Source organism: Aulonocara stuartgranti, assembly GCF_965226115.1.
Source record: "Aulonocara stuartgranti genome assembly, chromosome: 9".
Classification (NCBI taxonomy): Eukaryota; Metazoa; Chordata; class Actinopteri; order Cichliformes; family Cichlidae; genus Aulonocara; species Aulonocara stuartgranti.
This window is the reverse complement of record NC_138960.1, coordinates 18,632,871-18,645,775: the sequence shown is the minus strand read 5'-3', so window position 1 is coordinate 18,645,775 and position 12,905 is coordinate 18,632,871. Positions and strand designations below refer to the sequence as shown.

The 12,905-nt window shown below is 40.6% G+C and overlaps 1 protein-coding gene across 1 annotated transcript in view; it reads right to left on the bottom strand.

Annotated features, from left to right (window-relative positions):
* Positions 1-6,079: 6,079 nt before the first annotated feature.
* gpr158a (G protein-coupled receptor 158a) overlaps positions 6,080-12,905 on the bottom strand; it is a 94,493-nt gene continuing 87,667 nt past the window's right edge. The window contains 1 exon segment of the mRNA XM_082546663.1: positions 6,080-12,831. Within this exon segment, the coding sequence (XP_082402789.1) occupies positions 11,005-12,831 (1,827 nt within the window). The 3' untranslated portion in view covers positions 6,080-11,004.

Genomic DNA, 12,905 nt, shown 5'->3' with positions numbered 1-12,905 from the left:
AGGCAGAGAGGTAGGGGAGAGAGAGAAAAAGCAAAAACACAAGTGTAGCCTTGTGAGGCCGGCTGGGCAGGCACAGGGACCATGACATACATTTTTTTAGATTTCAGAATATATAAAAGTTTTAAATTAACCTCCTAGGACCTGGTGTCCACATATGTGGACATCACATTTTGGGTTATTTAGACCAAAATACTCAATTTTGCTCAATTTTGCCTGATATCCATTTACGAGGACATTATACTATCAAAATATTAAACGAATATCCTCATATGTGCCTCTTATTTTTCATAAAATCAAAAATAAGGTAAAAAAAAATATCTGGTAATTCTTTGTTTTTACATTTATCGGGCCCCAATATGCCCAAATATCAAAGAGAAATGAAAAATGCATGCCGTGGAAGAGTTTGGGTCTTAGGAGGTTAATCCAAAATGACGTCCTTCTGTGGTCATGAGCTACAGTAGAGAAAAACCAGATGCTTGCAGCTGTAATTATGTTGTACACATTTTGTGTTTCCACACGCATCTCCCACATTGCTCTCCCCCCACGCATGCACCCCCCTCTTTGTGAGTCATGAGTGCACCACAAGACACGATATGTCCTCAGTGTCTTTCCCCCTCCCACTATCCACCACCCCCACCCTCCCTCCGACCCTCCCTCAGCTGTTCCTGCGTCTGAAAGATGGATGAGTCAGCAGCAGAGTATACTTTGGCTTGTGCCAAGCCATCATCTTCCGCTCATCTCCCGTCTCGCCTCCTCTCAGCCGCCGTCCATCTCTACACGCATGCCCCTGCCACGAAAGGCTGTGATTCATATGCTGTTCACTGTCTATACATAACAGACAACTTAGCAAAGAACCAGTTTTAAGTTATGTTTTCAGATGCTTTGTTAAAGAAATTATAAAAAAAATAATACATTATAATCTTCTTGTGACAAGCTGCTAGTAACAGAGTCTATGAAAAATGCCAAAGGTAACAGTTTGGCAGGCATTAAATAGTATTGTTGCAATAACATCAGCAATGTGATTCCCAAAGAACTATTAGCTTTAAAACTCGTGTCCTTAAAATATTTGAGGAAACTGAAAATAAGTGGCAACAGGTCCTATAGAGGGACAAATCCAAATGTGAGAATTGAATTGGTTCATGCTGTTCTGAGGCACTGTGCAGGGCAACTAGGAAGTGTGTTCCGGACTCTATTTCAACACTCAATTGACAGTCACACCGTCCCCCAGCTGTGGAAACACTCGACAGTCATCCCCATCTCCAAAAGAAACAACCCAAAGTCTCTGAATGATCTTCGTCCTGTGGCCCTCACCTCCCTGGTGATGAAGGCCATGGAGAAGATCATAAAACAGCACATTGTAAGAACAACTGACCCCCTGATGGACCCATTCCAGTTTGCTTACCGTGCACGCAGAGGTGTCGATGATGCAAAAATCTTCATCTTGGACCCCATCCACAAACATCTGGAGCTCCCTGACTCCTCCGACAGACTTCTGTTTGCTGATTTCTCATCAGCGTTCAACACTCTGCAGCCTCATATCCTGGCCACTAAGCTTTCCACCCAATTTCACCGGAATGATCAGCTAATACTGTGGATATTGGACTTTTTGACCAACAGGACTCAGAAAGTTCGGGTGAACAATTCTCTTTCTGGTCTCCGTTCCATCTCCACTGGCTCCCCCCAGGGCTGTGGGCTCTCCCCCCTGCTTTTCATCCTCTCCACTGATGACTGCAGATCCACACAGCCCAACTGTCAGCTGGTTCAATATGCTCACAACACAGTTCTCCTGTCACTGCTGTCAGGCCCCTCACAACACCATGGGCCCGCTCTGCAGGAGTTTGTAGAGTGGTGTGACAGCTCCAAACTTGAACTGAACGTGAGCAAAACCAAAGAGATGGTGGTGACCTTCTCCAGTAGGCAGAGGGATCTGGCTGCTTCAGTCACCACCACCATCCACGGGAAGCCAGTGGAGGTAGTTGAGGAGTACAAATACCTGGGAACCATCTTTCACAACCTCCTGAAATTCTCTGCCAACACAGAGGAGATTCTCAGGAGGTGCCACCAATGGCTATACCTCCTTAGGAAACTCAACTCCTTTGGAGTCAGCACACCCATCAAGACGACTTTTTACTATGCCTTCCTGGAAAGCATCATGACCTTCTCCATCACCTGCTGGCTCCACTCCCTCAGCGTTCAGAACAGGAACAGACTGCAGCACACTGCATCAGTGTGCTCTAAAATCATTGGCCTGCCTGTCAGAGCCCAAAGACAGGTAGCCAAAATCATCAATGACCATTTCAATGGCTCCCCTCTGGGCGACTCCTCCGCTGCATTTCCTGCAGGACTGAGAGGAGGAGAGCCACCTTTGTCCCCAAAGCCACTCTGCTTTTTAACTCCAGCCGATAAGACCATCTCCCACACCAGAAACATAAACTACTCTACACTCTTTTTATACTACCGACACTTTATTCACTTTTAGTCACTGTTATATGTTAATTGCCCCTTGGGGATAAATAAAGTATTTCTGATTCTGATTCAGGAAGAAGTCAGGAGAGAGGGTAATGAGGGAAATGGAAACACCTAGGGAGACACAGCTGACACAAATGAACATGACGCCACCCGGGAAGTAAAACAAAACACCTTGAATGCAAGAGTTTCAAAATAAAACAGGAAACATGGAGAGACGTAGACATGATAACACAAGCTTGACAACATGAAACACAAAGACAAGAAATACATGACAGACTAACACAGGCAACAGGAAAAGACTCACAAACACAGAGACATAGGTGCAACATAACCTAGACTAAAACTCAACTAAACTCTAACTAATAATAACACAAGAACCTGTTATCACAACTTAATATAATTCCAATGAAACACGAGGAATCAAAAATACAAAATAAACTCAAAATGCTGGGTCACACACTCAGCCCCTGACAATAGCTTTCTACTGTTGCTAACAATAAGAATAAACAAACAGGAAAGAAAGAAAATATGAGTACCTGAAACCACGATGAAAAAAATATAATAACACTGTAGGTAAAAGTGTTAAAAAAAGAATCTAGGTACAGAAAAGCTCATTATCTCAACATGTGCATTCAATATTTTTTATGTTATCCTCGGATGACTCAAACTGCTTTCTAACCATAATTAATATTAAATGGAGCATCAAGTTCCATTTATCCAGTATCAGCACATCACAGGTTATTTATCATAATTAGTTCTTTTCTGCTCTAATGTTTCTCAATTTTAGTTCCCTGTAGCAGCCTGTATTGATCTTGTATTTATTAGAAAGGCTCTGCAAATGCTCTTTAAATAGCAGTCAATGCTTAGCCTTTTGCACTGATATCTGACTGCATCTCATCTTATGGGATGTTCAAAACTGTTGTAGTCTAGAGTCAGCCCTCATTTCTTCCATATTTTGCTTCCATACAGCCAGAGTTCTCCATCCTTTGTGAACATAAAAGTTTCTATGCACATTGGCTTTCTCTCACTTTTAGTCCAGTGCTTGCAACGGATCATTTCAGAGGATTTTTGTTTTGTTTACTAAGCCACTTAACCTTGACCTATGAATCATTCAAGCATAATAAATGCACCGAACTAAAGAGATGAACCTGTGTCGTGTCTACACATAACAGTCAACTTAGCAAATAACTTTTAATGGTATCTTAAGGCACTTTGTTACCAGCAGCCTGTCACAAAGACACATGATTTAGTCCCATTTCTTCAGTCGAATCTATGAAAAATGCCTAAGATAAGACAACTGGAAAGGCAGTATTTTTGCACGAGGTGATAAAGAGTTACTAGCTGAAAACCTTGTGCATTTTTGCATGGTGCACAGCATATCCCTAAAAACTGTAAAATAAATAAATAAATAAGTAAATTGGACAGTTTAGTTTAGGACAAAAGAAGAAGTGGGAGGCCTAAAAAATATCTACAGCAGATCTGAAAGTATCAGAAAGTCATGTCCTTAAGAAATCCACTAAAGACCTCAAAGGGCCTGATTGTTGCATCTGGCCTTTCAGCTGATCCATCTGCTGTTTACTGAAGACTCATCAGAAATAGTCTCAGTAGTAGGTTGGCCCAAGAGTTAAGAAGCCATTCTTAAGGAAGAAAAGCTCGAGATATATAAAATTACAAAAGAACTGGACTGAAAATATTATGTTGTTATGGATCTTATTGTGAGATTTTCGGTTCAGATCATTGTCAGTGTGCACAAAGGAAGTCAGGAGAGACATATCATCGGTAACCATGAGTGTGTACATCCTATAAAACATGGTGGAGACTCTGTCCTGGTTTGGGGCTGTATTTTAATAAGTGGTGTTGGGGGATTTTGTCAAAACTGAATTTTAAACACACCAAAGCACTGCCAAATTTTTTGATTCCCCATGTAATATCATCTGGAAAGCATTTAACTGCAATGGCTTCATTTTCCTGCAAGACAATGATCCCAAACACACTGCCATTGCAGTAAAAGCAGACCTTGGTGGAAAAAACAGACAATAGAACACTATTAGTCATTGACTGACCTCCCCAGAGGCCAGACCTCAAAATTAAAGCAGTATAGGATCATCTTGACAGAGAACAGAACAGAAGGCAGAGGACATCCAAGAACCATTCCTGAAGACTCATTACAATTGTACATAATCTGTTTAGCCTTATATACTGTATTTGCATGTGCATGTGCATATACACACTTGATATTTCATTGAATGCTATGATTTTATGTTGCTTTAAACTAGTGCTGTCAAAATTATCGCATTAATTGTTAAGATCAACGCGAAATGTTTAATGCATTAAAAAAATTTAACGCTGATTTTGTTTTTTTATTAATTTCCTGTAATCTAAGACCTTTAAATTCATGAGCACCTCTGGAGGAGGGGGCAACAGTGTGCTATGCTGGCGTTTGGCCTGACAGAAATGATTAGAAGAAGAAGAAGAAGTGACACCATGCTACTATCTAGCTAACACTAGCTAACACACGCAAGCATGGACGAGGGCGGACTTTTTGGTGGAAAGTTTCTCTTTAAGAAGTTGCCTGATGGCTTGTTGGACAAAACGAGAGTAAGATGCACAATTTGCAACGCTGAATTCAAGTACCACAGAAGCAGTTCATCACTGGCGTATCACCTGAGAGCAAAACACCCAACTGAATCCACCTCTACGGGACCTCGCCAGTCTACGCTTCAGGAGTATGGTGCTTGTGGACGAATAACAAAAAATGTGAGAGAAAAGGTAACCAATTCCTTGGTTGTTTGGATAGCTAAAAACTGCTGACCAGTTAGCATAGTAGAAGATGATGGACTGAGAGAAGTCATTCGTGCTGCATCAGGCGATGAGTGTTACAATCTGCCCTCGAGAGGAACCATTGTGTCGAGACTGCACACTTTGTATGGGGACCAGAGGGCTCAGCAGTCCAGCAAGCTTGTGCAAGTAAGGAATGTCGCTCTCACCGGAGACCACTGGACTTCGGTGAACAACGATAATTACTTAAAATATAAAGAATAAAAAAATGTAATTGGAGCCAGGCTATTAATAAAGTAATTGAGATTAATCGCAATTAATAACAGAAAATTGTGAGATTAGTTAGTTAATTTTTTTTAATCTATTGACAGCACTACTTTAAACAGTATTAACAGAGCAGGTTTTCCCTTTGGCTTGGGTATGAAATAATTTCACCTTGGCGGATAATTATCTCAGAATAGGAAAATAACAGCACTCAGTTTTTCTTCAGGGGTCTGGAGTCAGCATTTGATATAATCTTCTGTGTCCTGCTTCGTGTAGAGAATGTCCATTGATCTTCATCCAAAAAGACCACAATGAGCCATAAAAGCATTTCAGGGCAGTCGCCAAGAAGCACATACTCTAAAGTGGTTATGATGCACAAGGTCGTTAAATGCTGGACTTTCTCCAACTGTATGTCTGCACAAAGAATAAGCAAATCAATCTGAGACAGGCATGATTATAAGCAGAAATGCATCACGGGACTGTCTTCCTGTAGGATCTGAAGCATTGTAGTGGAAACAGAGGAGAACGCACAGTTAATTTTCATATAAATATTTATTGCAGAGGAGGTATCTTTTATGTACATGCTATCACAATATAACACAATATAAATCTACCAAATATTCCCATATATTGATGCTATAAGCTTGTCATAGAGCAATAGTTATAACAAGCACAATACAGTGGGTTAGAGACAGTATCACTCACTATACAACTTGTAACAGTCCATAAAAGATCAATTTTTTCTTTTCTTTATTTATTTTTTTGTTCTATCAAGGGCAGTGAAACATCGGTCCTACTAATTTCTTGAATTCATGCAGAAGCCACAAGAGCAAGATTTACGACGTTACAGCGTTGAGTAGTAGTAGTAGTAGCGATAGTAGTAGTTGTATTTGCCTTTGTGTGACTTTGTTTGGTCACAAGAAATAGAAGTCAGGTTTAAATGAAAGCAGCTAACCAACAAAAATGCACCATGGAGGACAATTGGAGGACAAAGAAGCTACGGGACACGGCGTGGTACAAGAACAATGGTCTTGGATTTTCACACCCGAGTAAATGGCTGAGGTTCAAATACTCACAGACTCATTGATGAATTCCAGAGAGACGGACAGTAACAAACACTTGGTTATGTATCACACTGTTTAATACGCATACAGCTATGGACTGGCAGAACTGAGAATTCCTGCAGCAAGCACGCTATTGTAAATTAAAAAAGTAGACTCAAAGTTACATAAAACAGTGACTTCATTTAGTGCTGGGATGTTGCACTGTCATTTTTTGGGGTTTAGTTTTAAAATCAACATAAATGACACCATAAAAATTCCTTCTGTTGTTAAAAATGCTAGCATATTGCTTGTTTTTGGTTCTTTTTCTTTTTGGGATTAAATTCAACCAAAATCATGGAGCCTCTATTCGCTCCATTTCACTTTGAAATATGAAAACAAACACATCTTTCCATTTTGAAATAACTTTCCTACAGTGACAGTAAAAGAGGCAGCAGGTTATTCTTCTCCCGAGTTCAGTGAAAATGGCAGTGACTCCAAAGTTAGGTTTAAATAAAGAAGGGGCTTTTCAAATGTCGCTGTACTCATGCAATAAAATCCTGACTCAGATGATAGATGACGCTTAACATCTGGTTCATAAAGATCACAAGGATCCATCAAAGGATTGCAATCAATCAGTGCTCTCTGACACCTCCCACAGGCTGGAGGTGGAGGTAATTCTCAGAAAATGATATCAGTTGCTGGATTGTTTTCATTTGAGTTGTGCCAAAGAAATTTAGTAATTCAAGAAAACTCACCGATGGGTACTGGCCTGAATCATAGTCATTACCAACCCCTAATGGGTTCTGAGGAAATTGACATGAACACAGACAATTACAATCAGTAATTCTCACAAGATACCACAATGCACTGTGGATGCTTTACTGACACACAACTGCAAATATAAATGCGGGTATTTTTTTCACTTTGATAGTTTATGGTGACTATTTAGACATTTTGATACAAAACACGGCACATCTCAAAACCTTTAAAAGATTTAGTCAGATTATTATTTGATAACTACCATGCTAAGTTTAATTATGAACTTATTAGGTTGATAAACAAATGGGGGTTCAGTCTGATTTGTATTTAAGTTGAAATGACGCCTAATATGGAGATGCAAAGAAAAACTGCAGCAGTGCTTAACCTTTAAATATAAAAGGTCACACTATTGTCAGTATTTCATATCATTCAATGACAGTTCCTTTATCCAGTTAATAAAAACTTGGATTTTATTTTGGAAGTTATGGCCACTGTTTCTATCATTTAGATAGGATCATACTTGATGAACCTTCATTCATCCCTGTCTGTGTCCAGAGTTTCCTACATTGCAGATTTCAGACTTGATGCTTAATCTGCACTAGACCATAAACTTTGAAACACTATATAAGTAAATAAAAGATGGATGTGAACAACATGACATCACTGATGAAGAGTTGAGTTTGGCATTTCGGCTGCTGTTGGGATTTCTTCTATTTTTTGGAGCCAGAAAGAACCACATGTGGAAGTGAGGATGAAGGTATAAGTCATCAACTTACCTTAACTAACCCAACCTGGTACTAGCGAGCAAAGTCCTGGAAATATTCTTCAGAGACTTTGGTTCATAGTGGCATGATCACACAGTTGCTGTAGATCCATAATGTGAATCTCACCACTGGAAGGTGCGCTATTGGATTAAGGTTTGGTGGAGGCCATTTGAGTACAGTGAACTTAACGTAATGTTCAAGAAACCATTTGAGATGATTTGAGGTTTGCGTTAGCCTACGGGGAGCAGCTATCGGACAATGGGTACGCTGTGATCATAAAAGGATCAGCAACAATACTGGGGTAGGCTGTGGCATTTAAACGGTGATGAATTTGTATTAGAGGCCTACATCCCCCAAGCTATTACAACACCACCAGCATCACCCTGAACCACTGATACAGAGTTGAACCATGCTTTTGTGTTGTTAACTCCAGCTTCTAACTCTACCATGCAAATGTTGGAGCAAAAATTGAGGCTTCTTAGACCAGAGGGAATATTTTTCCAGTCTTCTATTGTCCAGTTCTGGTGAGTCAATGTGAAATAGGCTCAGTTTCTTGTTCTTAGCTGACAGAAATAGCATCTAGGACAGGCTTCTCCAGCTATAGGTCATCGGCTTCAAGGTTAAGAGATGCTCTTCTGCATACGTTGCTTGTAACAAGTGGTTATAAGTATTTTTCTTTCTTTCCTATCAATTCCAAGTAGTTTGGCCATTCTCCTCCGACTTCTCACATCAAAAATGTCATTTTTGCCCAGAGAACTGCCATTCACCGGATATTTTTCTCTGTTTTTGGACCATTCTCTGTAAACTCTAGAGTGGGAATGTGAGAAAATATAAACAAATCAGCAGTTTCTGAAATATTCATCCCAGCTCATCTGACAACCACAATCATACTACGTTCAGTCACTTAAATCACAGATTTTTCCCATTCTAAACTTCCCTATTAGCAGGTCTTTTTGACCATGACCATGTGACTGACTAAGTCAAGATTTGCGCTAATGAACAGTGAACAGTTGAGTGTAAACAAAAACATACCAGCACTCACACTCATTACAACTGTTGTACAGACCTCTTGCATAGACTCTTAGTACATTGAAATGCATCATAATCTATAATATTTGTCAGATCACTCGCACACTGTAAAGTTGGGCATTTTCAATATTCTCAAGGGATTGACTGACTTAAACATAGTGGGCTCAAGTGCAGTGTAGCACACAAGTGTAGCTAACAAAGTCATCTATCGCTGCAAGATCCAGAAAAAGTAGCTATGTCTATGAAAAACGAGGTCCCAGAGGCACAGCAGCATTTCAGGCAGCTCATTTCTTTAACTAAAGGTTACTTTCTGTTGCTACAGCATGGATCTCCACATTTTCGATATTTATGCTAACTGCCCTTGCTGACATGACCCAAAAGCGATTAGTGTCTCCTTCATTTTCAAACAGGGTGTCTTTTGCTTTTAGGCCATTACATTAGACTATAATCTACAGATGCATAGCATGTTAATTTGTTTAATTTTGATGGATGATTATCCAGACTAAGTAATAACTTCCAGACAGTTTTAGCTAAGCCAGAAGTCTCCTTAAAAACCTGTGGGACTATCTGGCAAATTTTAGTGGCCACAACTACTAGACAGAACCCAAGTTTTAATTACCCAGAATGCTTCTGTTATTGTGTAAGAGAAGTTGCTTTCCTTTTTTTTACGTTGAGGCAGTAGGATGGTAAACACAAAGGCAAGAACAGATCTTCTGCAAATTTTTCTGCATCTCATTTGTCCTTTAAATATTGCATCCTCAGGCACACACTTACTCACATTTGGTGCAAGACGAAGATCCAAGCTGGATTCATACACAAAGCTGGTGCAAATAACTTTTCCTTCACTACTTTTGACATATGTGAACATATCTGACACATTCATGTTAACGCTGCTCTCAAATATCACCCTTTAGCTTTTGAAACTATAAAACAGGGTCTCAAAAAAGTGAACTGAAAACAACATTATAGATTTGCCAACACATTAACTGTTTTAGTAGACAAACCGGTAGGCTTCATCTACTCTCGATACCTGGCTGTGCATGCTGTTTATATAATTCACCATCACAAAATGCTGAAGAAGAAGACACTCGCTTCTCTTCAGACTGATACAAGACAATGCTAGTTAGATAGGCACATACAGTACATCTCCGCAGACTTGGAAGCATTTTAATCTGCTGAGAACTACAATTAAATAGATCTAAACAAAAAACAAACAAAACATGTCTGAGTTTGGTCAGTGTGTTATATCGTGTGTGATATCATGCCATGTGGTTGAAAATAAGAAGACAAAATGTACAAGTTGGACATAACCTGTCCTCAGTTCTTAATTTGTGAAATTGGCTAAAGTGCTATAGACTGATTTCTTTCCTACGCCAAGGACAAAAACTAATAAATTAACTTTAGAGCTTCGAGACCTGCATCCCTCTTTGCAACTGTTCACTTGTTCTTTGGCTTTCACTTTCCCTGTTATGCAATTCAACCTTAATTTTATACTTTCTTGTTTATACACATCAATATTTGTCTCTACAGTCTCGTCCAAGAACTAATCATAGCAAAAAAAAAGTAAGAACAGCTGACATGGTGAACATGGATGTTTAACATTGCTTATGAAGTGAAAAGACTGAATTAAAAGTTGCATAATTAGTCTACAATTTCTCTTCAGGAGTGCCCTGTAATAATCTGGAATGCTCATCATGACTTTTTTTTTTTTGTAGATTTCACTTTTTTCCAAAATAGATAAAACAGGAACAAAACCTTGGAAAGGAAGGCAACTTGTGGATCAACTTTGCTTCCAAGTCACCGTACTAATAGTAAAAGGTGATATTTAACGATTTCAAAGTGGAAAAAAAGTATACATCAATAATTATAATATATCAGTGGTCCATTAAGGTTGAGTGTCATGCTTTCTTGCTCGACGTACTATCCTCAAAGTCCCAGGGACAAACATCTGCCTTTTTAGCAGCACCTACAGGCCCCCCTTTAGGAGTTGGTTTGCTCTGTTTCACTGCAGAAGAACTTTTGTCTGTATCCGTTTTTTCCTCAAAATCCCACGGACAGACTTCCGCCTGCTTTTCTTTGGCTGCTCCAACATTAGCGCTTTTCCTTTTTTCTACCAGCAGCATTTCCTGGTGACTCTCTACATCCCACGGGCAGACCTCGGCCATTTTTTGCTGGCCGACATGTTTCTCTGAAGATTTACTCTTGTCCTTCACCTTTGTTCTGCTTTTCTCATCATCAGTGTCTTTTGATTTTTCTTGGTCAACTGTTCTTGTGAAAGGGGGCCCTTTCTTTTTAGAAGGGGACTCCTTGGTTTTGGGTGCTTGTGAGGGGCTGGGTATCCTCTCTGAATTTGGAGCAGCTGCACTGTTGTCGAATTCCCATGGACAGACGTCGACTTTTGATATTAGTGGCTGGAGTGATCCTTTAGGTGGATCTCTCACATCCATTGGAGAGGTTCCCTTTTTCTGCTTTGTCACGTCTGGTGAGTGAGCTGACTCTGTTGGTTTTTTCAGCTCTTCGAAGTCCCAGGGACAAACATCTGCCCGATGTGTTCTGGAGCTTTCAACTGAAGAGGGAGGCTGCTGGGCTTTAGACTGAGACATCGATTGCTTCGATGGTTCCGCTTGACTGGCTTGACTCTCACCTCTGTCTTCCCATGGGCACACCTCTGCTCGAATAGCCGATGACCTCTGAATCTCCTTTGGGTGCCTGCCACTGGATGGAGAATGATCAGAACCTTTCTGCTTCTGAGACTTGGCTCCTTTCGTGCTACCTCCATGAACAGTTGTGGTTTCCTTTGGTGCAATAGATACATGCTTTTGAACCTTATTTTCAGATGGAGTTGGGAGATCTTCCACCTCCCAGGGGCATACTTCTGAGAGATCATAGAGGTCTTTTCCCTTAATGGGGTCGGAGCAGATTGTCGGTTGGCTGCCACTAACTGGCTGTTTCATGATTATGCCTTTTGTGGTGCTTTGTTTGTACTCGACTGACTGGCTGATAATCATCTTGGGTTGGCATTCATTTTCTGGCTCTACATTTGCCTTTGTGTCTTTGCTCTTTGGCTGACTCTTCTTATTGCTTTCCTCTGTACCCTGGGTCTTTCCAGTCAAGCCCAAAGTCTTCTCTTTGGCACTAGCAATGACACTGAGGGACTTCTGCAGCATGGAGGCTCTAGGATGAATTGGTTTCTTGTCTGCAGAGAGATTATGGGCGCTTGCTGACTTGCATACCAAGGGAACTGATTCTGTAGATTCACTGGGGGCGTTTATGTTCTCACTGGATGTCTTCTTGACCAGCTTCTTGCCCATAAGTGTATCCAGGAGGGACCCTTCAGCTGTGTTCTCATCAATCTTATCATTTACAGTGCTGCTGGAGTCCTCATTCTGGTCCCGGACGTGATCATAGCTACTGTGTGACTTCTTCAGGGAGAACACCTTGTTTTTCAGTGTCTCTTCCTTCGCTGGTTTTGCTGGGTGAGTCGTATCCAAGGGGGTTTTCTTCAGCATGGAGATGCTGTTACGATTGCTGCCATGCTCTCCCGCCTCCTTCTCTTCACGGCTGCACTGGCGATGCACGGACTCGGGAATCTCTGTGATGCGCCTCATCAGCGAGCGACCTAACCCTTTCTTAGAGCTTCGCTTTTTCTGGAGATGAGGGTTGTTTGCTAGCATCTTCTTCCTTTTGTAAATCTCCAACTGGGAGTACAGTTTCTTCAGCTCTTCCTACACATCAATGATAAGACAGATACAAAGTTATAAGTCTTTTTTTAAAGACATTAACCTGGCTAAATAAAGAA